Source organism: Homalodisca vitripennis, chromosome 8 (genome assembly GCF_021130785.1).
Source record: "Homalodisca vitripennis isolate AUS2020 chromosome 8, UT_GWSS_2.1, whole genome shotgun sequence".
Taxonomy (NCBI): Eukaryota; Metazoa; Arthropoda; class Insecta; order Hemiptera; family Cicadellidae; genus Homalodisca; species Homalodisca vitripennis.
This window is the reverse complement of record NC_060214.1, coordinates 9,389,595-9,416,858: the sequence shown is the minus strand read 5'-3', so window position 1 is coordinate 9,416,858 and position 27,264 is coordinate 9,389,595. Positions and strand designations below refer to the sequence as shown.

The following is a 27,264-nucleotide window of genomic DNA, read 5'->3' as shown; positions in this document are numbered from 1 at the left end:
TCCCAACTTAATTAATTGTCAAATATTAATCTAAGAAACTCAAATTGATCTATTTTTCGATCTCTACTTCATTTATTGTTATAAATGGACTAGAACTGTTTCTATTCTGTTTGGTTGTAAAATGAATACATTTAGTTTTTTTAGGATTCAAATGCAAACTTCGGTCAATGAGGAATTGTTGGATGTTTGCTAATTCATTCGATTTAACTTCAAGATCTTGTGATTTACCAGATACTGTTAGACTTGAGTCATCTGTATACAGACATAAACCTGTCGAGGGCTTAAAGATTAATACATTATTCAAACCTCTTAAGTAGCTGATAAAAAGTAGGGGACCAAGTATTGATCCTTGTGGTACTCCATACTTTACGTGTTTTTTACTCGGATCTATTCCTATAACTAACTATAGCCTTAAGAGTTCTGTGCACTATTTCAACGTACAACAATAGCTTACACTATAATTCTTGACTACATTATGTAGTTGCTAAATCTAATCTCCAACACTGAATAGCAGCTAAAATAGCAATAATGAGGAAAAGGAAGAGGATGACAGCTTGGAGAGTACCGTAGGGGGAACTAACATAATAATAGCATGTAATAAAAATGTTTAATTCAAGAAAATGTATATACAAAAAAATCTATTAGTAGAAAAACTTACTGGGCAGTGAGAGCATTGGCTTTCTGACACAACTTGCCCAGCAGTCCAGCCAACTGCAATAGTGAATTGCAGCCTTCCACAATCCGCATGTGTACCAACCCGATCTCCTGAAATAACAAGAATGTTTACACACAAAAAATATATTTGACAAAGGACTAAAGTCAAATAAATCAAATTTATCATTATTGTTCTATATCATTTTAGAAATATTAACATACTGTCTTTTGCTCTCAGAGGACTTTACTAGCAATTCTTATACATGTACCTGAACAGTGGAACAATTTTCTTTGATATTTCTTTGTTTGAAGGTTATTTTAGGCGATGGAAGGATTTTGAAGGAAACAGGATTTTTCCGGACATTTGCCATTGTTCAGTGAAACAAGAAATCAGTAACACTACGTTTTGAGATCTGCTATCTGATTTCTTCAGGTAAAGAACTAACCTAATACATAATAGAAGCAGAGATCAGTTTGCAGATCTCAAAACGTAGTGTTACTGATTTCTTGTTTCACTGAACGTTGGCAAATGTCTGGAAAAATCCTGTTTCCTTCGATCTCTATTTTTTGTAGACTATCAGCGAAGCTGAATTATATTAATAAAATTAAAACCCATGCTATTTCTAAAAATCAGCAAAAAAGAATGAATTCTTGTTTGAAATTTAAGTTATTGATAAACCCAAAATTGTTGACAAAATAATTATATCAGATCCCAGCAAAAGATGTCCTAATAAATTTTATCACTTATTGTCACAAATGTTCACTTCATGTCTCTTTGAACAGTTCTTACTACTATTTGTTATTATTAATTAATAATAATAACATTTTATAACATGATAGTTATAAAAAATTTTTTTTAACTATTTGGAGATTTTTTCATATTTTAAATGTATTCCAAAACACTTTTTGATACAAAAAAGTAATATTATAAATAAAAGGAATCTAAGTAAATATCCATGTTTTTACTTGAACACAAAGGAAACAGAATTGTGAAACAGTATTTCCCTTCACATCATCTCCTATTACCTAGTTTTATTTTTAGTGCCATTCTTATCAGTATCTATTGTTCAGAAGCTAGACAAGTTCTCATGGTCCTGTAATATATTCCACAAGAAATCCACTGCCTAAAGAGTCATAGAGATCAAACGCATGCGCCAAAGAGAAGAAAACCTATTCATTACGTTTAAATCTAAGGATGATATAAACATATTCTATACTGTATAACATAGCAAAATTATTCCGTTTTTACAAAATGTAGTAAAAAGTTTCTTTGAATTCTAAATATGAAGAAAATTAATTAAAAATTTTTTTTTTGCGTAACTTAGCTTGTTAATTGTAAAGAAATTTACATTAAAACGCAGTTCCAATGAAAATTGTTCTGTGGTCTCGTGTACAGTGGTCGGCAAAACACAGGTTAACAGTAAACTCGCGCACGTAGAAGACAGTGGTTGAGATGCTCGAGATGCATCGTCTACAAGTCACCTGTTTTTCTTTATTTGGTGCACAAAGCACTAGATTATATTTCATATAATTTTGTCTTCTTTGTATTTTTATGATTTTAAATTCTAATTTTTGTATTTCATGTCATAATTTTGCACCATCTAAATTTCTTTCTTTTAAATTTCCTTGAGTCAAAGAAAAATTAGCAATGCTCGTGTGATTGGACATATTCTGCAACCGAGCACAATGAAAGTTATAATGTTTTCTAACGATGTACAGACTGTTGGTAAATAAGATTCATAAAATAAATTCAGTGAAATAATTAGTTTATGATCAGGACCCACGATTCAGTTGACGATCTAGCTCACATATTTACTGTTTTTGTCCATTGTCGCAGGACGGCATCGAAAAGAAAATGCATAGTTGTTGTGAAGCCCTGTTTGGGTGGGACTCCAAACAATTAAGAAATAAGACAGTAAAACTATGTTGTTTCTACACCACACAACATTAGTAACTAAATGTGTGTGCGGGACACTTTTAAAGAATTATAACAGCCTGATCATGTTGGAATCCAGCCTATGGTCTGGTTTCTAGATGACGATTAATAAAAGAGAATCAAATTACGACTTTTTTACATTACAAGAAATAAAATGTTCACATTGTATTTTACCCAGATAATATACATTTTATATACAGAAAAAGTATGCAATGTTAGCAGGTGTAACACAAAATTGCATCTGAACTTTGATGACATCAAATCAGAATTATTGGTGAGCTGTTAGTAGTTCACAGCTCTTACCGGTTGGCCGAAACTTCAAAATTTGGCCCAAAGCAAACCCACACTTCAGGAACCAATAAATGAGTTACAGTTCATCCTATAGCATGTCTTCTCCATATAATGAATGAATTAATTAAATGAATAAATTAAAAATGCCTTTATTAAAGATGCGGAGTTAGAACTACCAAGACCTCTCTACCACTCAACCTCATATTGTATACAGTAAATTTACAATAGTTTGATCCAATTGTGGTGAATTATTAACTTATTCTTTAAATAGAAAAACAAAAATGCTTAACCTATACAAAAGTAAATGATCTTAAAGTAAAAATCTATATATTTAAATTAATGAAATACTTAAAATACAAAAGAAAAACTATAAATTTTACGATAAATACAAGAAAATTCAAAATGAAGAGCAAGAAGCAATGGAACATTCTATCACTCTAACATGACCGCAACAAGCAGCACCACCCGTCACCCCCACAGGCCCCCCAGCAGCAACCCCCTAACCTCTGCCCTGAAATGAGCACGGTCCTCAATATCTGATATCATCGGGGAGAGCGTTCCAAAGGGGACAAGCCTGAATAGTAAAGAACCTATTAAAAATTGTTGATCGATGAATTAGAATTGATAGTAATATGGCTCCCTTAGGATATAAAATATTCTTAAGGACACGGCATAGATTAACAACAGATAGTATGGTGGCCAGTATTTCCTCAGTGGTGACAAGACAGTATTACCTGAACAAACTCAAGCTTTATAGTCTCTGCAATATCCAGCCCCTTGCTGACCTTGAATATGTTCGTAATCATGTCCTCAGGAGCGTAACCCAGCTTCCAGAGATGAGCAATTATCTACAACACCATTGCAAAAGTTCCATAACAACATGTAGGTGACAAAGTAATAGTACCTTTGATCATTTTCACAACACCTGACAGATAGAATTGATACAAATACCAAAATCTTACTTCACTCTCACTAGAACAGTGCATATAAACTGATTTGCAGAATGGTCTAATCTGTATAGTAAATCAAATCTACTCAGATTATTCAATATAAAATTGTAAATCCATGGATAAATTTTATTTCCAATAATGAGCAAGACAAATTCAACACTAAATATATACTGTAATACAGTTCTAATTTTGAACTATTAACTGTAATTAACAAAAATAATAACATATCTACTATCATTTATATTATATTTGCAAAAACGTTGTTAACAGCTTGAATTTTTTAATTTCTTTTTGAATGAATTTATAAGAATTGTTTTTCATTTTGTTCATGGCCTTGCATCTAATGAACAAATCTTCACTTTTATACTATCTCATAAGGTTTTGTGAATCATGGAAACGTTCTGTAGAATCAATAAAAGTAGTTATTACATTAATGTGTTCAGTTTGGATTCAATTTTCAAGAATTTCGCCACAAAGACTTTTTATAATTTTAACTATAAATATTATGTAGCGGTAGCACACTCGTCCAGCTAGTGAGTATTCCGGGTTCGAGTCCCGGCAGAGCAAGTAATTTTTGTGATTCAAACTTTATTGAAATTACACATATTTATTTATATTTAGGCTTTTGAGTATTGACATAGTTCATGTCTCAAAAGAGGTTAATTCCACATTTTCTGTCCCACAATTATTTCACTTCGCTGGGTTTATTTTTACAATCATACAAGAATACTAATATTTTTAATTGAAATTTATCACAATTGATGGATAAAATGTAACTGAAACGCACATGCCTACATCTGTGAATTTAATATTAGTAACAGTGTGATACGTAACTGGAATTTTCCACACATTAATGTCTAACTTAGTATATCTCAAAAATAACACGTCTTCATCATTGTTACAAGAATGGCCTCAAATAGACTGGCAGATAAAGGTCATGCTTTGAAACAGTTCAATCACACATATGTTTACTTTCATAGCTTGTCCTTGGCCTACCAGTTCTATTTGTGTTTACTGTGTTTCTCTCATACCAACTGAAACACTAAAAATATGAAAGATAAACACTGCGACGCGGGCATTGCACAATGTTGATTGTTGCAAATCATACTTTAGCCCTCCAACAGACCATATAGCAACTTCTATACAGGCAAGCCCATTTTGGCCTATTTGCAAGAGGTTTTCTAAACTGCTATAAAATGTACATACGCTTTATGTAAATGTACACTTATTTTTTTCCAGGTATTTTGAATTTTAATATTGAACTGGAAAAAAAAAATTAAATTGAAAAAACTAGTGATTGCTGAGCATTTTTAGCGTAAAACCAAAAACGTTGCATTCCGAAATGCAGAACTTATTATTCAAAAATGAAATATGAAACTATGTGTATAAATATATGACATATAAATCTTTTACTAATATACAAAAAAGTTGCTAATTGATCAAATGGTTTTTGATAAGTCCATATAAAATATTTCTTTACATATAAACCTACCAAATGTTATATCATAGTAACCCCAAATAGATGTTCTATCAGGTATGTTGAATTCAAAAAATATAAATGTTTGGTAATAGTGTATTGTATTTATGATGGTTTTTTTTTGTGGATTCAATACCTTTTCCCAAATAGTGTAGAATGTAAGCTTTGTATTGATATGTAATACACTTTGTAAATGTGTATTCATACTGAAGTAAAAGGATAATGCAATGTAATACTGCTTTATATATAATACAACACAATACCATGATTTTCTAATAACAATTGCCACATTTTAGTATAAATAGAGTTATAACAAACAATACAAAATGAAGAGCAAGAAAAGAATAGAAATCAGCAAGCAATCTTCACTGTTTACACAAATACAGTCTTTGTACAACACACTTGTGTATTTTTTCAATCAGAGTTTTCAGCCCGAATAACAGCTGATGATGACAGTAACAACACACTTCATCTGGAGCCAATAAACACTAGAAATAAAACCATAAAATAGTCCAGAACGGATAGCATGCACCAACACGTGGCTGTCTGCACTGTGCAACTAAAGTGAATTCACCAAGGTCAAACACACATGACAGAGAACAAAGGAAGTGCTGACATCTAGTAGAAAATGCCAGAACTACTTGCGCGATGCAAGGTTGTCAAAGACATGGTTCTTGCGAAATAATACACCAGGCATAACAGAATAAAACAGGAACAATATAGTGATGTATGATATTACTTCGGTAGCACACTTTTACCCAATCGCATTGAACATAATAATAAGTCAAAAACCGTGAAGGTGTTAAAAATATATCTATACAGTTTTTATTTATCAAAACAAAAACGACTATAATTGAGTCGCATTATAGAGAAATACGCATGCAGTTGCTAGGCAACTGAATTGTCATGTGTATAAAGAAAACATATACACTTGTAACAAAAAATCCACATGTTTAGAAAGAGCTGAGTGATGTGAGTTTCATACACAAAAAATAAAAATTCTGTATGACACTTGAAAACGTAGGTAGTTTTTTTTTACCCTTCTAACAACTTTGCGGCTGGTGCTAACTATGCAACTACTTTAAAATTCCAAAAGTCAAGTGATTACTTTTATTGGTAATTTCTAAACCTTTTTGAATAATTTCTACTTCTTCTAAGGTGCTGTCTATTGCCATGTACTTAAGCCTCAAAAGCCTTTTGCTCACCCCAGAAAAAAGCAGTATGGTTTCAGCAGTTTTACAAACCACTGAAAACAACCAATCAGTCTCCTGGGAAAATTCACCACCTTGTCTAGACTACCAAAGATAGTGTAGTGCTCCCTTGCAGGACAGTCAAAGAGCAGGTGTTCAGCAGTTTCCTTGTGCTCGTTACACATTCTACAGATTGGATCCTCCTGAAAAATGCCGACCCTCTGAAAATGCTTCATCAGGTGACCATGTCCCGTAATCAGACCCATAACCCGAGACACCGATCTACTTATGGAGAGGTCAGACGCCACCCTGGGAGAAGGCGACTGTAGAAACATTCTACTCATTCTCAGAACCAGATGCAGCCTCTAAGAGAAGTTGGCATCAGCTCTTTCGTTACCAGAGATCCCCTCATGACCAGGAACCCAACAAACAACCACATTGTAGATTTTACTAAAGGGAGAAATGATTTTATAACAATCCCAGACAAGTTTGCAGTTGAACACATAAGAGTTCAATAATGCTGCCTGGCTATCTGTGAAAATGCTAATTGTCTTACTCCTATTCCGCAGACGAAGATTCTTAAGAGCAAATTCCATTATTGCTGTAACTTCTACTTGACTGTAGAAAGGACCCATAGGGGACACTAGATATCTACATGGTCTTATTCCCCCAATTCCAGCACCTGTGCCACTTTTAGTTTTAGAACCATCCGTAAACCATTTAAGCTCTGCTGATGGAAGAGATTTCCTTCCCTCAATTGAATGTATAACAATTCTGAAGGTTTTGTCGAAGGAAAATCTTTGTAGCATCTGATCAGACACCATGTGCAGAGCATTTTCCTGAATCAGGATGCTAATTCTGCAGTGCCCCCTGTTGCAGCCCAAGGCTGACCAAAGACCCACATGCTGAAGACTATAGGCACTTCTCCTGAACATAGCCCAAATGACAATGTCCAGAGGAGCAAGGTAAGACAACAGTCTAGAGCCGCGCCCGGTGCAATTGGAAAAGCCTCTATGATAGCACAGCAAGCCATCCTTTGGATGCTAGCCAGACTAGCTACTGCCATCCTGGTCTCCATGTTTGGCCACCAGACGACAACCCCGAACATTAGTGCAGGTCTGTAGCGTTTTTAAAGCTACATTGTTTTAATAGTTAAAACTTAAATTGAATGAACATTTTGGGAACAAAGTAATGGGATTTAATTTTAATTAGATTGTGGGAAGTTAGGATGAAAATGAATATGAAATCCTTTGGCAAGTTAGTGCTGGTAACTTTAAATTATTAGGAAGGCGGTTCACTGCCTTGAATTGATCAGAACTTGTTTTGTGTACCGCAGTTACGTCAGATCTGAGAGGGCTATTGTTTCTCGAGTTGGATACGGCTGGGCCAATGAGAGAACACCGCGGATCTCCATTAGAGGGGGGTGGAAAGGGAACTATAAAAACTGCCAGCACATAATTTTCGGCCTTCTTTTTGGGTAATTATCGTGAATTTAGTTGATGACAGTGCATGCCGTTTCTAAATGTTTTTACGCGAAGGATTTTGAGCTAAGCACCAAATTTATAGTACGTTATATTGAAATAGTCTTCCAAATCTGATATTAAATTAATTTTGTTGTCTTTTTTTTACAGGAAAAATTTAATTTATAGAAACTACAAAGCAATCTGCATAATTGATTCTCGATGAACAATAAAGCACAATAGAATCAAACAAGTTACATTTGGTTCAAACTTGCAAGAAAAGTGAATTAAAATTTAACTTTGATTGAATTTTAATAAATTTTGTAATTTATTAATATTTAATTTGAACTGTTTTATTGGATTTTAATTGAATTCTAATAATTGTTTGAGAGAGTTGTATCTGAATTGCAAAGACTTGAAAGTTAAGGTGCAACTAGTGAAAAGAGAAGTTTGATTTTTTATTTTTGAATTTTTAGTGAACTTAGAAGTGAACATTATTATTTTAGTTATTTCTTAGTGGTATTTGATTTTATTTGAAAACTTTATTTTATTTCAGGAGAGAGCTCTGATTCTTAGTTTGATACATTTGACTGAAATTTATATTTTTTGCCAAAGGACCTTTTTACTATTATTAAACTATTTGTCAATTCTTTGGTGAATATAGAGAGTGATGAAATTCTAAAGCATTAAACTTTTTAATTTGCCATTTTTTAAATATATCCGTTATTTTTATTTTGAACTGTGATTTTATTTTAGACAAAGCAGATAATATTTAATAGTTACAAATTTAGTAACAAATTTACTGAATATTCACTCGAAGCTTACTAATCAAAAAATATTTTATATCGTCTTGGATGTCTGATTGATAATTTTATTCATAATTTTTTGGAATAGTAATATCTAAAATCCAAGTTGTTATAAGGTCTAACCACGGAGACATAAAGCCATTACAAAAGCCTCGGCTTAAGCCCCTAGGACCCAACTATCACACGTCTCATTGCATTAAAGACCATTTCTGCAAATGGGGTCCCAGTTCAGGACCCTATCAAGGATAACGCCCAGGTACTTGACCTCAGACTTTAACTCGACGAAAGAACCTTTCAATAAGAATGGACCAATACCCTCCAACTGACACATTCTGGTAAAGGCAACCACGGCAGCCTTGGTGGGGTTGACACTAAGGCTCATCCCATCACACCAGTTCCCCTCCATGTTCAGAGCAATATTGGTCAGTTCCGTGACTGTTGTGTTGAACTTGACACTCACAAGATTCACGATGCTATCTGCATACCCCTGTGCGGTCACCACTACTGTTCCAAGACACGAGCAGGTTGCCCACAAGGTTCCACAGAAGAGGAAAAAGGACGCCGCCCTGGGGACAGCCCCTCGTAATCCTTGCACTGACGCTTCCTCCCATAACAGTGGTAGTAATCACCCTGTCTGTGAGCTGATGTAGGGCCGAGTTTGGGATAGTTTAGTTCATTAGGAACACAGCTATTATTTTTGCCAGGGATAGAGCCTTCCTTGATGGTTAAATAGTAATAGAAATGGAGATGACATAGTGACTCAAAATGAGTCGCTGGCCAGTAAAATGGTCAAGGTATTGCAACAATATTACCTAATTATAAAGTTCTCTCAGTTGAACTAAACTCCCATTGGTTCTCTAGTTTATCAGTTTACAGCTATCAGGCAGCTATTGGAAATGTGTTGATATAAATGTGGATTCATCCATGAGTGTTCCCAATGCATGCCAGTCAAGGGGTTAACTGTTCAGAAACCATAAGGTGTAACTTAGAATTTACATAAAACTCAAACAGGCAAAAAGTACATCAGATCTTAGGAGTGAATGTTGAGGTTACCTCCAGTTCACCTCCCGCTTCATACAGTATCTTACTCTTGCAATTTGGAGTCTACGGTCGTCTGAAGAGATCAAAAATGTTTGGTGACGAAGGTGTTCAAAATGAACTTGATGTATCATTTTAACATCAGAGACATCCAGACCACAAAAGGTCTCTGTCTGGTTTACCCAGCAGTCATCCAATGTAATCTAGATGAAAATTTGTTCTCCTTGTCTCATCAGGTGCACAAATGCACAATGAGCACAGCTTTATTTCTTAAGTTTAACAGAAATATAGAATTTTGTCAAATTTATTAGTTTTACAAACATGTAATGCAGAGTCCATAGTTCCGTGACCAGAAACAATAAATACAATGAAAATGGTTCACAGCTGATGGATCAATGGATGAAAGGCTACATGTAAGCCAAAGGGCATGAAATGTCCTTGTGTTGGGAGTGTCGATGGCCGAGCGGTCTAAGTCGTTGGACTTTGGGCCTAAGTTAGAGATATCGAAGGTTCAAATCCTGTCTGTGACCGTTGCACTTTTTATCAGTACTATCTACCTCGTACTGTATCGACTCTCCCCCTTATTCTGTTTGATAAGATCCTCGCACAGGCCAGTGGCCCATGAGGACGGACAGAATAAGGCTTAAAAGGGGGATCGGTCTCTCCTTTTTAAAAAAATGCTCCACTTGGTGTATCGAATTAACACTCATATTGATCAGACATATATCATTACTCCAACCAAAATCGTAATATTATCACACCAACAACAAAAGGTTACTTGCCTTGTACGCCTTAGCTATATCCCCAGACACGCAGTGCATCAACATGTCCTTGACCAGGAGAGGGTGGGGCTCGTCACACACCTTGAACACGTTCTCACTGCTGACGTGCCCAAACCCTGAACAAATAATAACTGCATGTAATAAACTCATCGCTTGCATTTAAATGCATTAGTACTATGGTCTAAATTCATTAATAAGTTGTACCGTTATTTAGTTGTATTTTATATAATACATATTTTCGCAACCCTGTTACTCATTACAGGTTAATATAAGTTACATCCGATCTTGGAACTATATTCTTGACAAATTAATAACCTACTTGGCATGCGTCTACATTTTTTCTCCCATGAACTTTGTAGCTGCCCATCCTGCTGCCGAGCAACACCTTGTGTGCCTTTTCCGTAAAATTTAATTTTTGTATTATAAATTAGCCCTATCATGCGAGACATCTGATTTTGAATGTAATATAATATTATACCTTGGTTGATGTTTTATTTGGCAGATTAATATGGATAATAGTGTGGTGATGTCCTCCTGACGAGACCACGTTGTCATGGATCTTAAGATAAATGGCTAATACTGTCGTGATTTTTTTTTTTAGGCGAGTTTAACTTCGAATCTCGTGAGTTTGATTTTAACTATGAGTACAACTTCGAATGCTTCCAGCATTCATGTTTTAGAATTCGAGTCTACTAATTTTCACTTTTTCCGACTACAGCTGCAATGTCGAGCCAAGATGCTGACACACACGATTGTAAGTTGACATTAACGTGAAGAGAAATCAATTTTAAAGTTTTAATAATTATTAAGTTTGTATGCAAAGTTCCCATAGAACACTGGAACCATTAGGCCCACCCCCATGAAATCATTTAGTTCATTTTCACTGTATTTGGCAGCAATGTGGCAATACATTATTTTATTTTTAACATCTAGAAGCGGTGCTTTTATAGTTATTTGCCACAATAAACACATAAGTAAACTTTGCAAAGTCATAATCATAATCAAATAGTCATCATAATCAAATATATAAATTCAAACTTATAACTATTTTAATTTATGAAATACAGTAGAGTTCCGATAGTTCGAGACTCGATAGTCCGAGGTTCCGTTAAATCCGAGCCAACACATGTAAAAAAATAAAATGTGATATTGACATATTTGTACAACACACTCGAGCGCATGTCTGTAAACTGAGTGCTAGGCTACTTGGAGAAGCCGGCAGCCTGACTCATCAGTGCCACTTCATTTGCACCGCCCCACCCCCATCCTATTGTCAAGGCCACGGAACATCGCGCCCCGTATTGTCTAAAAATAAATCAGTCCGTTGCTCATCACGTTCGACTGCGGTACGGTTGTTGTAGATTACGATCGCAGTGCGCTTACCCGTCTGTTATTTACAACGTACAGTACTTGTCTAAATATTAAGTTTTAGTAAAAAAGTATTTTCTGAAGTGTTTATGTGTTCATTATACAGTGAACTATGAGTTCAAAAAGTAAAAGAAAGTTTGTACCGATAAAAACAAAACTAGAAGCTCTTAAAAGACTTGATAAAGGTGAAACGTTAAAAAAATTAGCTGCCGAGTACGGAGTTGGTTAAGTGACAGTTGGTGACTGGCGAAGGAATCGCGATAAAATTGAAAAGTTTGCATCAGAAAAGTGCACAGAAAAGTGTACTAATGAGCGGAAGTCTATGAAGAAAGCAGAGTATGAAAAAACTAGCGAGGCCCTATTTTTATGGTTTTGTCAAACAAAGGTTGTCCTATTTCCGGACCTATTTTACAGGAAAAGGCATTGTACTTTCGCAATGAAATCAATGAAGGTGAGGAAGATTTTACGGCAAGTGTAGGATGGCTTGACCGTTGGAAAAAACATTATGGCGTAAAACGTTATGGCGTGAGGCAGTTAGAAATTTGTGGGGAGAAACTTTCGGCGGATTCCGAAGCAGTTGTTCAGTTCTGTGAAAAGTTAAAAAATCTTATTAAAAGTGAAAATTTAACACCTGATCAGATTTACAACTGTGATGAAACTGGTTTGAATTTTAAAACTTTGCCATCAAAAACTCTAGCTTCACGGGAGGAAAAAGCTGCTCCAGGTCACAAAAAAGCAAAGAGAGACTGACTGTGCTAGCCGCTTCAAACGCGTCGGGAAGCCATAAATTAAAACTAACTGTCATTGGCAAGTCTGCTAAGCCTCGTGCGTTTAAAAACATGTCTATTTCAACGCTTCCAGCAACTTATACAAACCAAAAAAAAACGCATGGATGGACAAACAAATTTTTAAAACTGGTTTTTTAGTGAATTTGTTTCTGAAACCAAAAAGTTTTTGAAGAAAAGCAACCTACCCTCTAAAGCCATCTTAACACTTGATAACGCAGGATCACACCCAGATGAAGGGGAACTGCAATGCGATGGCATACGCACGATGTTTTTGCGACCGAACGTAACCAGCCTCATTCAGCCTATGGACCAAGGCCTACTTGAAACTTTGAAAAAAAAGTACAGATGCCGTTTGTTGCAATCAATGTTTCAAACAATTGAAGGAGAGGCAACCATAAAAGATTTCCTGAAAAATTGCAGAGACATGGCTGCCCGCAAACGCTGCAGTGTGGTGAAACAAAAAACTCTAGACAGTTTTTTTAAGTAAATATTGCATCTTTGGACCTCTGTAAGTAATTTCTTAATGCTGGTATTTGTAATAAAAGCATATTTCTTTTGTTTGCCTTCAGTTCTAATTATAACCCAATTTTTCTCAAAGTGTTCCGTATTAATTCGAGTTCTTCACAATTCGAGGTACATTCTGGTCCCATTCACCTCGGATTACCGGGACTCTACTGTACACTGCACTGCACATATAATTCAATGTGGTTCAAAATAATAAATATTTTAATTTCACCATCACGCAGCAACTACAAAAGTGAGGTCAGTTCTTACTATTTCTTGTAGCTTCTACTTGAACACAGCATTTTTTAGTAACCAAGTACAAAATGTACTTGTACTGATTTAGAATCATATGTTACAGTGTATTCCTAAAATGGTACAGGTAAATGGTCCAGCTACTGTTAATGCTAAAGGAGTCCGAATACCCCCGACCCTCCCTTCTGTTCAGTTTTCCATAACCCGACAGAAACAGCGTTTTGGACACTCCCCAGAGAAGATTTCTGGGTGCCCCACTGTAATCTAATATTAATTTTTATATTGATTTGAGACTGCAAAACCAATAACTGCGCTAATTTTGTATCCCTTATCTTTACAGGTTTCTAAAATGTAAATAAAATTTAAAAACACATTTTAGACAGAAAGCTTGTAAACTAAGTATTTATAGACCATATTTCTATTACTTTTTATGTTTGCCTAGACCCAAAGATCAAATTCCCAAAATATTTTCGCAAAGTTCATAAACACCCAGTGTAATATTATAATTACAAGGTTAATTTTTTATAAACATAATTATTTGTAATATAATTAGTGTATATGATAATACTTGATATTTTATAAGACATTTTATTTAAAATAAAAGGTTTTATGAAAATTCCAACTGTAATTAACTTGTAGTTGGATTTTCTATGAAAGTCATTTCCTTAAAACTATTCAACCTGTTTTAGGTTTAGTTCTTTTTGTATGTAAGATAAATTTTGGAAAAATGCATTTCTGTAACGAAATGTAGGCATGTAAATTAAAATCTTTGGGCAGTTGTTAAACAGGTCCAGATAAAAACAGCTGAAAAAAAACTGTGAATTTTTTCAATTTGTAGATAAGTCAATACTTATCTCATAAATCATTTAGGAAAAGGAATGCCTTTTTTAATTAAATATAGCTTAAGAAAAGTTGTTATCAATAAGAAAACTTTTCTCCGGTTTTTTCCCACACATTGAATAAAAAAACTCACATTTTTATCTTGAACTGTTTTTCTTCAGGCCTGTTCATAGAAAATTCCTAAATAATATTCGAAATAATTACAATTCCTCGTGAAATTTTTATCTACATCTTTCTATTTTTCTTGCCATTAAAAAGGTATTTTAAGGGACTGCAATAAAAAATATCCTTATATACTTAATATTATAGTACTGTAATATTACTTAATATATCAAACTTACCATTGAAAGTTGACTGGAGATTGTTGAGAGCTTGCCTCATATCTCCTTGTGCCGTGAATATAATGGCTTCCAGACCATCGTTGGTGTGTGATACCTGATGAGGAAATGAGTGTAAGTAAAACGCAATACTTTCAAATTTCCATCAATTAAGTTAAGCATAATCATTAGTGGAGATTAAAAAATAATCTCATCATCATCATCATCATCTGACGTTTCCGTTATCACGGGTCGTCGTACACAGCCTCCTCCACTTTTGTCTGTCATTCCAGGTCTCCTCTTCCTCCACCTGCATTTTCTGTAGTCCCCTTCTCTCTATGTCTTTCCACACTTGATCCTCCCATCTTCCTCTCGGTATTCCTCTTGGTCTTCTTCCTCTTTCCTCCTTCTCCAGTGCTATTCTAGGCATTCTATTATCTCCCATCCTCTTCACATGCCCCATCCACTGTATTCTTCTTCTTCTTTCCATTGTCTCTTGCAGTGAAACTACCTTCAATCTTTCTCTGGTTATTTCGTTCCTTATTCTATCTCTTCTTGTAGTCTTCTCTATCCCTCTTAAAAATCTCATCTCTGCAGCTTGCAATCTGCTTAAATCATTTTTAGTCCACGTCCACGTCTCTGCTCCATATAATAAAATTGGTTGGAAATAAGATTTATACATCAATACTTTTGATTCTTTCCCTTGAAACTACGTCAGGTCTAGCAAGCCGGTAGTGGATAAAACTTGCTTTCAAGAATAAGAATAAAAAATAATCTATTCAAGTAAATAATGAATTCAAACTCGTCATTTTAGTATCACTGTATATTTAGTATTTAAATTAAGGGTTTTGAACCTGATTTTTTCCTACTTACTTTGTACAATTGACATTTCACAACTTTAACAAACATTTCTTCTTCTGTAACATGTATTTAATATTTCAATACACTGGTCATGAGTCAATGATGAATGTGAAGTAAATTGTGTAAAATCAGTGAGGTTACCCTGAGTAGTCCTGTTAAGGTTGAATGATCCGTAAGTCATAAATTAACACCCTTGTAACCACCTACAATAAGAGGACTTCAGTTTGAAGTAACTCTAAACCATGACAGTATTCATTTGATATTATTAATTAATTGACTAAGCCAATGCTTCGCTGTCAAGTTGGTCGAAGTCTAACGCACTTTCTCTAGTACCAATAATTACCGAGATTGGCTCACAGACATACATACAACTTTAAAAATTATGTAATCAACTTTGTCAGATCAAATCTTCCAAATCTTCGACTTCCAAAAGCTGTAACTGGATTACATTCAAACACCAACCATTAATCTATAGTCAATAAGAATTTGTTAAATAAATACAAAAAAATAAAATACAAATTAATTTACAAAGAATATGAGAATTTAATGTCATCAGAAAAAATTTTTAAATCATCGACTAGTACATTCAATTAAAGTCAAATACAACTGAGACAAACATGTTATATTCTTTTTAAGTATTAATTATTCTTTATTTATTTATTTCTTTTTAACTTTCAGCTGAGCTATAAAAGTGCTTTATTTTACTTACTGTGTAATCACCTGTGTAAATTACAAATCAATCTGGTTCCCTTTCCCAAAACATAACCTTGTAAATTAATAGAGTAAAATATTATGAATCAACTATTTTGAATGATTCAACCCACACCTACAGTGCTTTATTTATTCGAAGTGAATACACCTGCAATTATAATTTCTGCTTAGATACAATGCCACAACTTTTCCATCCTACAAGAGTCACGGTGAGGCCTGTCCACCAGCAAAGCATCGACTCCAGGCTACAACAGGTGGAACAATGGCTGACAGGACGCTCCATCGGAGAGATTCTGCTCAGGTACTGCTGCTTCGTCAGTATAGAAGATGATGACTGACTTTCACTGCACTTTGATACATCTTAAAAGAAGCAACTCCAATGAAATTGTGTTTTTTTAATATTGTCTCTTTAAACACAGGAATTTGATCAATACAGTATTTTATTTTTATTGAATGAACGTTTTAATCAATGAATTACCAGATTAAGTTGTAGGGCGAGTGTGGTTAACGAAGATGATTGGAACTCTCATTGAATAATGTTCCCGGTTACCACACTTGGGAGACAATAGACTGCGGATAAGATTGTACCAGCAGTGGTGTAATTATAGCCCAGGAGCCGATTACGTACGCAACCAGATTTTTCTTGAAAATGATAGAGAAATTTCCCTTAAGAAAGAAATCAATCAATCGTCTAGTTTTGGCAGAGTTTGAAATGGAAGAGTTCAAAAGGGTTAAGAATACAAAACATTAATTTTTTATTTATAGATTTTATTCTTTTAGCACCATAAACTTAAAAAAGACCATCAGCCACATAAATTTTACTTTATCACCATCAGACAACTACGAGGTGTAGTAAAAAAATATGGTGAATAATTTTTTTATTTCAGAAAGTAATAAACTTAAATTGAATTCAATTTAATCTCCTTCAACATACTGTTCTTAGCTGGCAATGTACTTATTCCAAGTGTAATCCATGACCAGAAAACTTTCTGGAAGGTTTCTTTCTGAAGGGTTTTTAGCTGCTCGGTCGTCGTGACCCTCTCAATGTCAGGAATGGTACCAAAATTTTTTCCTTTAAGCAAGTTGTAATTTTTGCAAAGATTCAGAAGTTGTTTGGTGCTAAATCGGGTGAGTATGGTGGATGTGGACAGACAGGTACACTTTTTTCGGCCAAAAACTCAGGAATTAGAAGTGAGGTGTAACATGGCGCATTGTTGTGATGAAGAAGAAAGCCTTTCACCCATTTTTCTGGTCTCTTTCTTCATATGTTGTTTTGCAACGTATTCGGATTTAGGAGGGGTCACAGTACATTAGGGGCCATTAATAAACTTGTAAATGAGGTGTCTTGGGCTTTGGATGGGTCACAGAGAACCATGGGTGTGTTTTGTGATTTGTCCAAGGCTTTTGATTGTGTGAACCATAATATCCTTTTAAAAAAGCTTAAACTGTACAGTTTTTCAAATAGATCAATCCGGTGGATTGAATCTTATTTAGTTCATCGATTTCAAAGAACTGTAATTTTTAAAAATAGTGTAAAATCTAGATCTCGTTGGGAGGAAATTAAAGTTGGCGTTCCTCAAGGGTCTATTTTGGGACCTCTACTTTTTCTTCTGTACGTTAATGATTTACCTAAAAATGTTTCACCAAAAATTATATTATATGCAGATGACACAACCGCAGTTGTTAAAGCAAACTCTCACTTTCAATTGGAAAATAAATTAAATCAAGCTTTTTATGAATTGGCATACTGGTTTAAGGTTAACGGATTGAAATTAAATCAAGAGAAAACTCAACTATTAAATTTTCGAACAGCACAATTAAAGGAGGGCTATAATAAGGATGTGATTTTCCACGGCCAACAAATAAAATTATGTGATAGTGCAAAATTTTTAGGTATAGATCTGGATATAAACTTTTCTTGGAAAAAATGTATTGAAAATATTATTAGAAGATTAAACTCGGCATGTTATCAAATGCTAGTGTTACGAAATTCAATTAATTTGGAAACTAGAATAATAATTTACTACTCTTTCTTTTTTTCAATAATTCAATATGGTATTGAATTTTGGGGATCATCTTCTGACTTTGATAAAGTTTTTAAGATCCAAAAAAAATTATGAAATTAATGACCTTTTCATCATTTAGAACTTCTTGCAAACCTCTGTTTAAAGAATTAAAAATCTTATCACTCCCAAATTTATACATTCTGAAAACCCTACTAACAGTACAATCAAATTTTGAAAGCTTTTCAAGTGATAACTTTGATCATAATTACAATACAAGATTTAAAGCTAATTTTCAATATCCCATACATCGACTGCGTCTGGTAGAAAAAACTCCAATATACACGGCAAAAAAACTATACAATAAGTTACCTCAAAAATATAAACATTTAATCAATTCAAAAACATTTAAAAGCAAACTAACAGATTTTTTGTTGGAAAAAAACTATTATAGTGTTGATGAGTATTTGATGGATCCTGAATTTTAAAATTGTGTTTTAACATAGATTACATTAAATTTGTTATGCTGTCTTGACCTCTTATATGTATGTTTATTAAGTTTATATGTATATGTGAATTGTGATGTGCATATGTATGAATGTATATGTGTATGTATCATTATTACATTAATTTATGACAATGTTACCTGTTTCTATAGCAATGCTATGTATAAACGTTGACGTAACAATAAAGACTGATTCTGATTCTGCAAACATCGCAGTATATTCTTATAAAATTCAGAGTTCACAGTTGTTCCCCTTGGAACAAACTCTGATTGCACTATGCCCTTAAAAAAAAAACAATGAGCATGACCTTGATGTTCGATTTTGCCTTTTAGGGTGAGGAAATGCACCGGTTTTCAATAGTGAACTCTGCATTTTGGTCTCAGTGTCATATCCAAAGACTCAACTTTCATGTCCAGTTACAATTTTGGCCATGAAATCCGGATCTGCTTGAAGACGATCCCTCAACTCTGTACAGATTGACACACGATTTTCCTTCTGTTCATCACTCAAAGGTCTAGAAATTTTGCACTCCATGTCTCATTTGCACATTATCGGTTAAAATTCTTTGAACAGAACCGTATGAGATGTTAATATCTTCCGATAGCTCTCGAATAGTCATTCGCCTGCTTGAACGAACCATTACTTCTACTACGTTTTCCACATGGACTGTTTTTGAGGTTAACGGACGTCCCGAACGCTGCTTGTCTTCAACCGACTTATTTCTGTTTTTAAATCGGTCTTGCTACTTGTATACAGTATTCAGAGTTACTACATTTTTGCCATACACAGATTTTAACATTTCATGAGCTTCTTTGGCAATCTTTTTCAACATAAAACAAAACTTAATTTCAATGCGTTGTTCTAAATCCGTAACACGTGACAAGACATGATAAACACAACCTCACTCTAGTGGCTCTATTAGTCGACTGACAAGCTCCAGCGTGTTGAAACTTGTCACTGCCTGTCTCAACATATCACACTACTCGCATATTACATTATATGGATGTAGCGTCAGTAGTTACTGCTATAAGAATTCATTCAGTGTATTTTTCGATCACACCTCGTAGATAAAGACTTTGAAAGTCACCACTTCGAGGTTCTGTATTAACCGTATACGGTGACGCTCATTGAACATTTATTTATATGTCTGTCAGATGGTTTTAAATGTGTTAAGCTAAGGAAATATGATCTAAGAAAAACATTACTATTCATATTTTTAACCTTTTTGATACCATCCTATTTCAAACTCTACCGAAACTAGTGTGGACTGTCAGCCTGATAGTCTATCCGTTTCTAGTCAGCTGGTTCTGAATTAACACTTATTTATGGCATAAACAGAGTAAAGTACAGAGTATATAAATTTATTCAGGGTTAAAACACAAACGTTGTGAGAGTCGATGCCCGAGTGGTCTGATATCAGACATTAGATCTGAGTTAGAGATAGTGTACGTTTAAATCTCGTCTGGGACCATAGCACTTTATATTAGTACCATTGACCTTGTATTGTATCGATTCTCTTCCTTATTCTGTTTGATAAGTTCCTTGCACAGACTAGTGGCCCATGAAGACGGGCAGAATGAGGCTTAACAGTGTTTAGCCTCTCCTACAAAAAACCTTTATATTTGAAAAATAGTTTTTAGTAGTAATTAACTACTGACTTGTTCTTTCTGGCAGATCTCTGTGACTTTAGCCAGCAGCTGGGCGTCGGTGAGCTTGTTGTACCGTAGGATGCAGCAACGAGACTGTATCGGCTCTATGATTTTCTCACTATTGTTGCAGGCCAGAGCGAACCGTGTGGTGCCGCTGTAAATCTCCATAGTCCGCCTCAGAGCTTGCTGCGCTCCATCTGTCATGCTGCCACCATAACACTTTTTATAATAAACACAAAAATACACTTTTCTGTAATTTCTCAAGTTATAAATGAAACTTACTTACTTAGATGATTCCAGCAATTTTTGCCCATACAGCACCGATTTTCATAAAAATTTGGATTTAAGTTCTACTTGTCCTCAGTTCAAAGTCTACCCTGTGCCAGGGGTTACTTTTTTCTAGGGGTGGATGCCACCCCTTCTCGGGGGTGAGCACTTTTTCATTAAAAATAAGTGCGGACATTGATAAATTGACTAATTCTAAGCAACTTTTGTTCTATGAAGTTTTTTTCTGAAAGTCAATACTTTTCAACTTATTCGTGAGTGAAATTGTCGGTTTTTCAGGCCAAAAAAAAAACACGTTTTCAGATGGTTTTTCACGAATAAATGGAAACATATGCATTTAATCGAAAACTCTGTAGAGAGCAAAATGATAACTTATAAAAAAAACAAAAAAATCGTCTATTTATCATATGCAGACTGAATAAAAAAGGAATTATAGCTTATTAAAAGTTGATTGGTATTTTCAAACGCCAAAATGGAAAGTTTCTATGTACAATAACCAAAAACCAATGAATTTGTCAGGGAAATTACAAATTCATGGTACGTACCTTTTTTAATTTCCATTAAAAAACCTTTATTTTTATAAAATTTCCTAGCATCAAAACTAAGCGAGTTATGAAGAAAGTAATGTTGATTCCTATTTTTTCGTTAGAAAACAATATTGAAAATCTCTCCCTTTTCTCCATCCCTTTTTTTGTCTGAAAACTAACAATTTCACTTGCGAATAAAGTATTGACTTTCAGAAAAAAATTAAATTTATCGATTTCCAACTTATTTTAAATAAAAAATTTTTCACCCCCCAGAAGGGGTGGCATTCATTCCCAGGGAAAAAGCAACCTCCAGCATAGGGTCAACTATAAAATAGACGACAAGTAAAACCTAAATCCAAATTTTTATGAAAATCGGTGCTGTATGGGATAAATACACAGTTTACACTTTTTTATCATCATTTACTGGACTATAATGGTTTTTGAATAAGCTATCAACACTCAAACCCTCTGAAAACAGACTACCTACAAATTTACATAAATAGCAATTATCGCAAACTTCCAATTTATCACATGTTATCTGATAAATTATTTACATCTGTTCCCTAACATATTTTGATCAAATGCACAGAAAAATTTCTGTGCAGGTAACCAGAGTAATAAGATACCATGATTTTCAGGCTATATAACATGTAATTTGAAGTGTGTGTATGTTATGTCTATGTTTGTGCATTACAGATTGTGCTGCCTATATAACTCCAGCTTTACGTTTAGTTTTTCTTTTTGTAGTTGTGTATAGGTATCCAACAAATAAAAATAAAAATAGAGGATATGACTTAATTCTTACAATAGAGCCCATTTTCCTGAAAACCGGCAAACCTATTTAAAATAGTTTGATATTTTTGTATTATCAAATTAGTCTGACCAAAGTAAGGGTTGTCTCGAAATGGATTCGCACGGAGCATGAGAGAAGGTGGAGGTTGCATCTGGGTTTGAGAGTGAATAGAATGGTATTACAGTCACCTTCCTCCAGGGTGGCTTCGGACCTTCTCTCATTAAACAGATCAATGTCTTCTAAGGTCTCATTACGGGGCATGATCACCTGAGGAAGCATCTTCACAAAGTCGGCATCCTTCAGGAGGATCCGCTCTGTGGATCTCTAGTGGAAGGTGTAATGAGCAGGAGAAGACTGCTGAGCACCTGCTCTTTGATTGCCCTGCAATAGCAAGAGAGTGGTATGCCATCTTTGGTTGGACAGGGGTGGTGAATTTTCCCAGGAGGACTTGATAGGTTGTTTTCGGCGGTATGTTGAACTGCTGAAGTTGTAGACTGGTGGGCCTCATGGTGTGTTTCTGGGGTGCGCAAAAAGCCCTTGAGGCTTAAGTGCATGGCAGTAGGCCGCCCCAGGGGGAAAAAAAATATAAAATAAACCTAGTGTGAAATTGTTGCCCTATTACTAAAATTAACGTGACATAGAATCTATTCTAATGGAAATCGTGACACTGCGGAAAGCCTTTTCTGCGGAAAGCCTTTTCAAGTCTAATTTTATTGAAAGGTTTCAAATAGGGTAAAAGGGTAAAATTGGAAGAAAAGTGGATTTATTACAATTCAGATTGGAAATCAAGTAAAAGTGGTTGTCCACAGGGTTCGAACTTAAGTTCTTTTTTGTTCTTAATTTTTGTTGCTTATCTCTCTACCCACACTACAAAAACCAACTGCTACATTATTCAGTATGCTGATGATAGCTCAGCTGTAATCATGCAGAAGGTCTTAAATGCAGATATTAGCATTTTTACATAACCTAAATTTTTGGTTTTCAGTAAAGGGTCTCTTAAATTAAGTAGTGACAAAACCACCATGTATTTTGAAATAATTACAAAATTGCACATAATTGGTCATTTTTCCAATTGTACTCAATTCCTCTTTTTTTACATCTAATACCCTTTATTTCTTGAGTAATGAGTTTATCTATTCCTAAAAGGGCTATTTGTTTATTACATTTGAGAAATGACAAATCAAGAGTGATCTAGTATCAAATTTATACCAATGTAGAATATGAAAATCATTTTAACCGAACCTGTCGGCTTCATCTAGAATGACGATCTTGTGTCTGCCTGGCGGCAATGTGACCTTTTGCTGGGCAAACATCTTGATCTTGTTACGGACTGTGTCGATCCCTCGGTCGTTGGAAGCATTGAGCTCCAGCACCGCCTCCTTCATGGCGGGCCCCAGAAGCGCTCTCGCCAGGCACAGAATTGTGGTGGTCTTGCCCACTCCGGGTGGTCCCTAGAAAATAACAGTGATTAAGTATAACATTCCCTTCAGGCCTAAAGAAACCTACACAACTGCTGACATTGCTTCCTATGTCGAAAACTGAAAATATTGGTTATTTACCAAATTGTTTACTAATAAATCAAGCAGTGTACTAAGGAAAAAAAAACTGTTTATCTACAAAAATCTTTTAATGTTTTATTCTAAGATATAATCTAGGATTTTAGTTAATTCCAAACTATTACTTTGTACTTATTGGGTTTGTTAAGTTTTTGGCAACATTCTTGCTGTTTTGCTTGAAAAATGAATACAAACTTCTATTGATAGAACTGTTTATTGATATGAACGTCTAATTTTTGCAGACAGTATAGGTACCATGCTAATCTTGATGACTTCTGTGTGATATAAATTTCTTTTTAAATGATGATTGATTATCCAGTTTCATTGTATTTATGTTAGTCATTGTAGTGGAAATTGTTAAGAAAACGAATTGAATGTTTAAAATTGACGAATTAAGCTAATAGTCTATATTACTATTCCTGAAGACTTAAAAAAATATAGGTTTTATATGTGTGTATGTGTGTTTGTGTGCGCGTGCGTGAGTATGAGCCATAATAATGCTTTAATTATACACTATTTGATTTTTAAATGAAAGAAAGCTTTAAATAGCTAAAACATGCCAGTGCAGAGAAAATGGAATAAAAACAAGCTTACTGCAATGATGATGTGTGGAGTGTTGCCACTCCGGGAGATATTGGCCAATCTGTCGACGGTTTCTTCATTTCCCACAATATCATCAAACGTTAATGGCCGATACTTCTCTATCCTTAAAAAAATCAGGTAAACAATTAATTACAAAAAAACAATGATGAAAAACATTATTAGTTTACGATACAATCATGAGATTATTACCTTTTAAAAGAAGGATGGATTATAAAAATTGTATGGAAAAAGTACATCATTAGATATAAATTATTATATAGACCTATCAAAATATTTTGTGCAAGGACAATTCAATTAAAGTACTTCGGTACTATCCGGAGGCCACTATTTTTAGATGATGTTTTGACTGAAGACTTGCAAAAACTAAATTATTAGAAAGATCAGACTTATTTGACTTTGATCAGTGAAAATTACATATCATTACGACGATCGGTTTTTTGTTTTCTGCCAACCAAAACTTTGTAACTTTCTACAGTCTCAATAAGTAATGAAAACTGTAAAAAAACAATAACTGTAATAATTTAATAAATAGGTTGTTATTTACTTTCCCATGTTATCTTAAATGATATAGGACAACTGTTAAAATTGGCTATAACAGTAATCTGTCATTTTTATAACGAATAATGAGGTGCCTGCAAATTATTTTTGCAGAAGAATTGATAACATATTTGAAACTTAATTCCTTACCTATGGTTACATGAGTGTACAAATCTTTTAAGTCTCCCGCACATTTGTGACAAGGTTCTCTATAATTCCGTTCTGTTACTGATAGGTAGGCTACTATCGTAAGTGATGTTATTCATTTACTACAATCAGAGTGGACACCAACTCGTAATGATCGCTGGAGGCTTTAGTGCCAGTTCGTTCGACTACTAAGTTAGTTCCTTTTTCAAGAACTTTTTTATTTTTAGGGTTTACCGCACTTTGTTTCCTCTTTCTTCTCTATTTACTATCTAAGCAATTCCATTTTAAAACCTAACAACATAGGCTTAAATGTGAATGGGTGAAGTAAATAATTGCCTGTAAATGATCAAAACTAACCTAACGACAACTTCCAACTCGAACAGCTTAACTTCCTACTTGAAAATCTTGTATACACAATCTAATTACAAACAGAAACAACTTGCAAAACGCAGTTAAACACAAACATCATTGTCATAATTTAAAAACAAAATGCAAATAGTTACCCTTAAAGATACAACTGTTTAAAATAAATACCCTAAAAGACTTTCAGACACATACATAATTTTCGAAACTCTCGGAACTAGTTGAATACCTGACTCATGGTTAATTACAAGGCACAGTACTAAACTGCATTTGGAAGCAGCAAAGAAGACGCTTGAGATCAGGCCAATAGTGGCAAAGTGCATCGTCACTCCATATGGCCTTACTCCTGCCAAAAACATTCATTTCATTTCATCTATTTATTTACAACGGCAGAACCAAATTACATATAGAAGAGTGAAACATAATATTCTCATATAACATCTCATAATATTCTTTATAAGTTTGGATTGAAAAACCCACTTAGCTTCTTTAAGAAATCATTCCGGCCCTTCATTCGGCCCGACATGACAAATGCTGATAATCGTAATTTGTTTGATACTTAATAACAAATGTCCCTCAAAATATGTCCACATATTTTGCACTTTGCAAGCACATTAACATTACCCAATACAAAATATAGATTCACGATAGCCTATAGCTAAAAACGATAAATTCTACGGAATGTCTGCTATGTAAAATTTCTTCTTTTGATCTTATTTATTAAAAAAGTAAGGAATAATAATAAATAATAGAATGTATGAATAATCATTATACTATCTATTAAAACAGACAATATAATAATATTTAAAGCCTTTAAGACATCATTAGTGTACTGCAGCGTCATGTATATAATATACATGGACATTTTATTAAAATACTGTATACAACTCTAGTTGGCAATACAAGATGAAAAATATTACAAGAAGGTAGGTGTTTTACATAAAAATGTAAAAAGGCAACATAGTTAATTCAAAACAATTAAGTAATTAAACTAACGTTTGGCTTAGAGAAATGATTTCTTTACCAAAATGTAGGCCTTTTCAGGTTTGCTATTATACAGCATTTGATTACGATCAGCTCTAATATTCTTCAGAGTACTAAGGTTAAAGATTGAGAATGTCTCTGAGTCAAGATCGATGACTGTCAGTCGGCCAGGACAGTTTGGCAACGTAGCATAACATGGTTGGCTCAGGCTAAGTGGCAGGCATTAGGAGCCACATATCAAAGATCATCTTCAGTGCACTCTTGTATAGAGGCTAGTTGCTACGCCACTAACTATGGAATTCTCATACAAGCTATCAATCACAGATAATATAATACACTGCAAGTTATGGCTTAGTTAGACTATTTGTGATTTTCACTATCTAAAACAATTAATAGTTTAGCTCAGGAGTAGAATACACTAAAAACTTTAATTTTAAATTAATAGGTTGTGACTCTTGATGACTAGGCTATTTTCACGGATATCTAAATTTATCAAGTAAAATTGTGCATTTCATACTTACCAGGGAAGGTTTTGACTTTTATCTGAAGATTTTGTTGTTGAAGTGCTAGTGCTAGGCTGATGCTGTTTTGTAGACGTAGGTTCTGTAACTTCAACACCTTCCATTGGTTCAGTGTCTGCCATAATAATTTTACAAAAATGTGTAAAACTACTAATGATTTGTAAAATTTGTCAATGCTGATTTATTTTGACTAAGATTAAATTGATTGGAAGTTTGATGGCAAATTTAGTACAAATACTGACGTTACTACGTTTTTAAAACTCAAAATTATAACCTAAAACTGTAAATAAATAGTGAGTGATTAGCACTTGGCAGCAGTGTTGATTATTTTTACCAGAACTAAGTTTCCCGCCTCAGCTTTCTTCTTCTTCTTCTTCTATCTTAATCTCTTCGCTAAAAATGGCTCCAAACAGTAAAATACTATTTCTACTGCTATATTTACTATTCATGTTATATTTCACCTCAGTTCTTTGCTTTTTATTTTGAAAGTATTTTCTATGCTCCTTAATAACATATACGACATACATTTTACCCTCCCCCCAAGACTACAACCCCTTGGGGGATA

At 34.2% G+C, this 27,264-nt stretch overlaps 1 protein-coding gene across 1 annotated transcript; it reads right to left on the bottom strand.

Annotated features, from left to right (window-relative positions):
* Positions 1 to 593: 593 nt before the first annotated feature.
* On the bottom strand, positions 594 to 27,059 carry LOC124367272 (replication factor C subunit 2-like). Its single transcript, XM_046823976.1, has 8 exons — positions 26,700 to 27,059; positions 24,139 to 24,250; positions 23,231 to 23,439; positions 20,393 to 20,588; positions 14,678 to 14,771; positions 10,585 to 10,700; positions 3,616 to 3,729; positions 594 to 765 (listed from the first exon to the last, which is right to left on the bottom strand). Exons 1-8 carry the CDS (start codon positions 26,819 to 26,821, stop codon positions 655 to 657), a joined length of 1,074 nt encoding a protein of 357 aa, XP_046679932.1. The 5' UTR covers positions 26,822 to 27,059; the 3' UTR covers positions 594 to 654.
* Between the last annotated feature and the right edge of the window lie 205 nt (positions 27,060 to 27,264).

Bases quoted from the DNA above. Each gene is read 5' to 3' on its own strand.
- LOC124367272 (XM_046823976.1), bottom strand. From the start codon at position 26,821: ATGGCAGACACTGAACCAATGGAAGGTGTTGAAGTTACAGAACCTACG. The intron at 14,772-20,392 runs GTCAGTAGTTAA...TTTCCTCATCAG, and splicing joins AGATCTGCCAGAAAGAACAA to GTATCACACACCAACGATGG. The intron at 10,701-14,677 runs GTAAGTTTGATA...TTATTTGTTCAG, and splicing joins TCTCCAGTCAACTTTCAATG to GGTTTGGGCACGTCAGCAGT.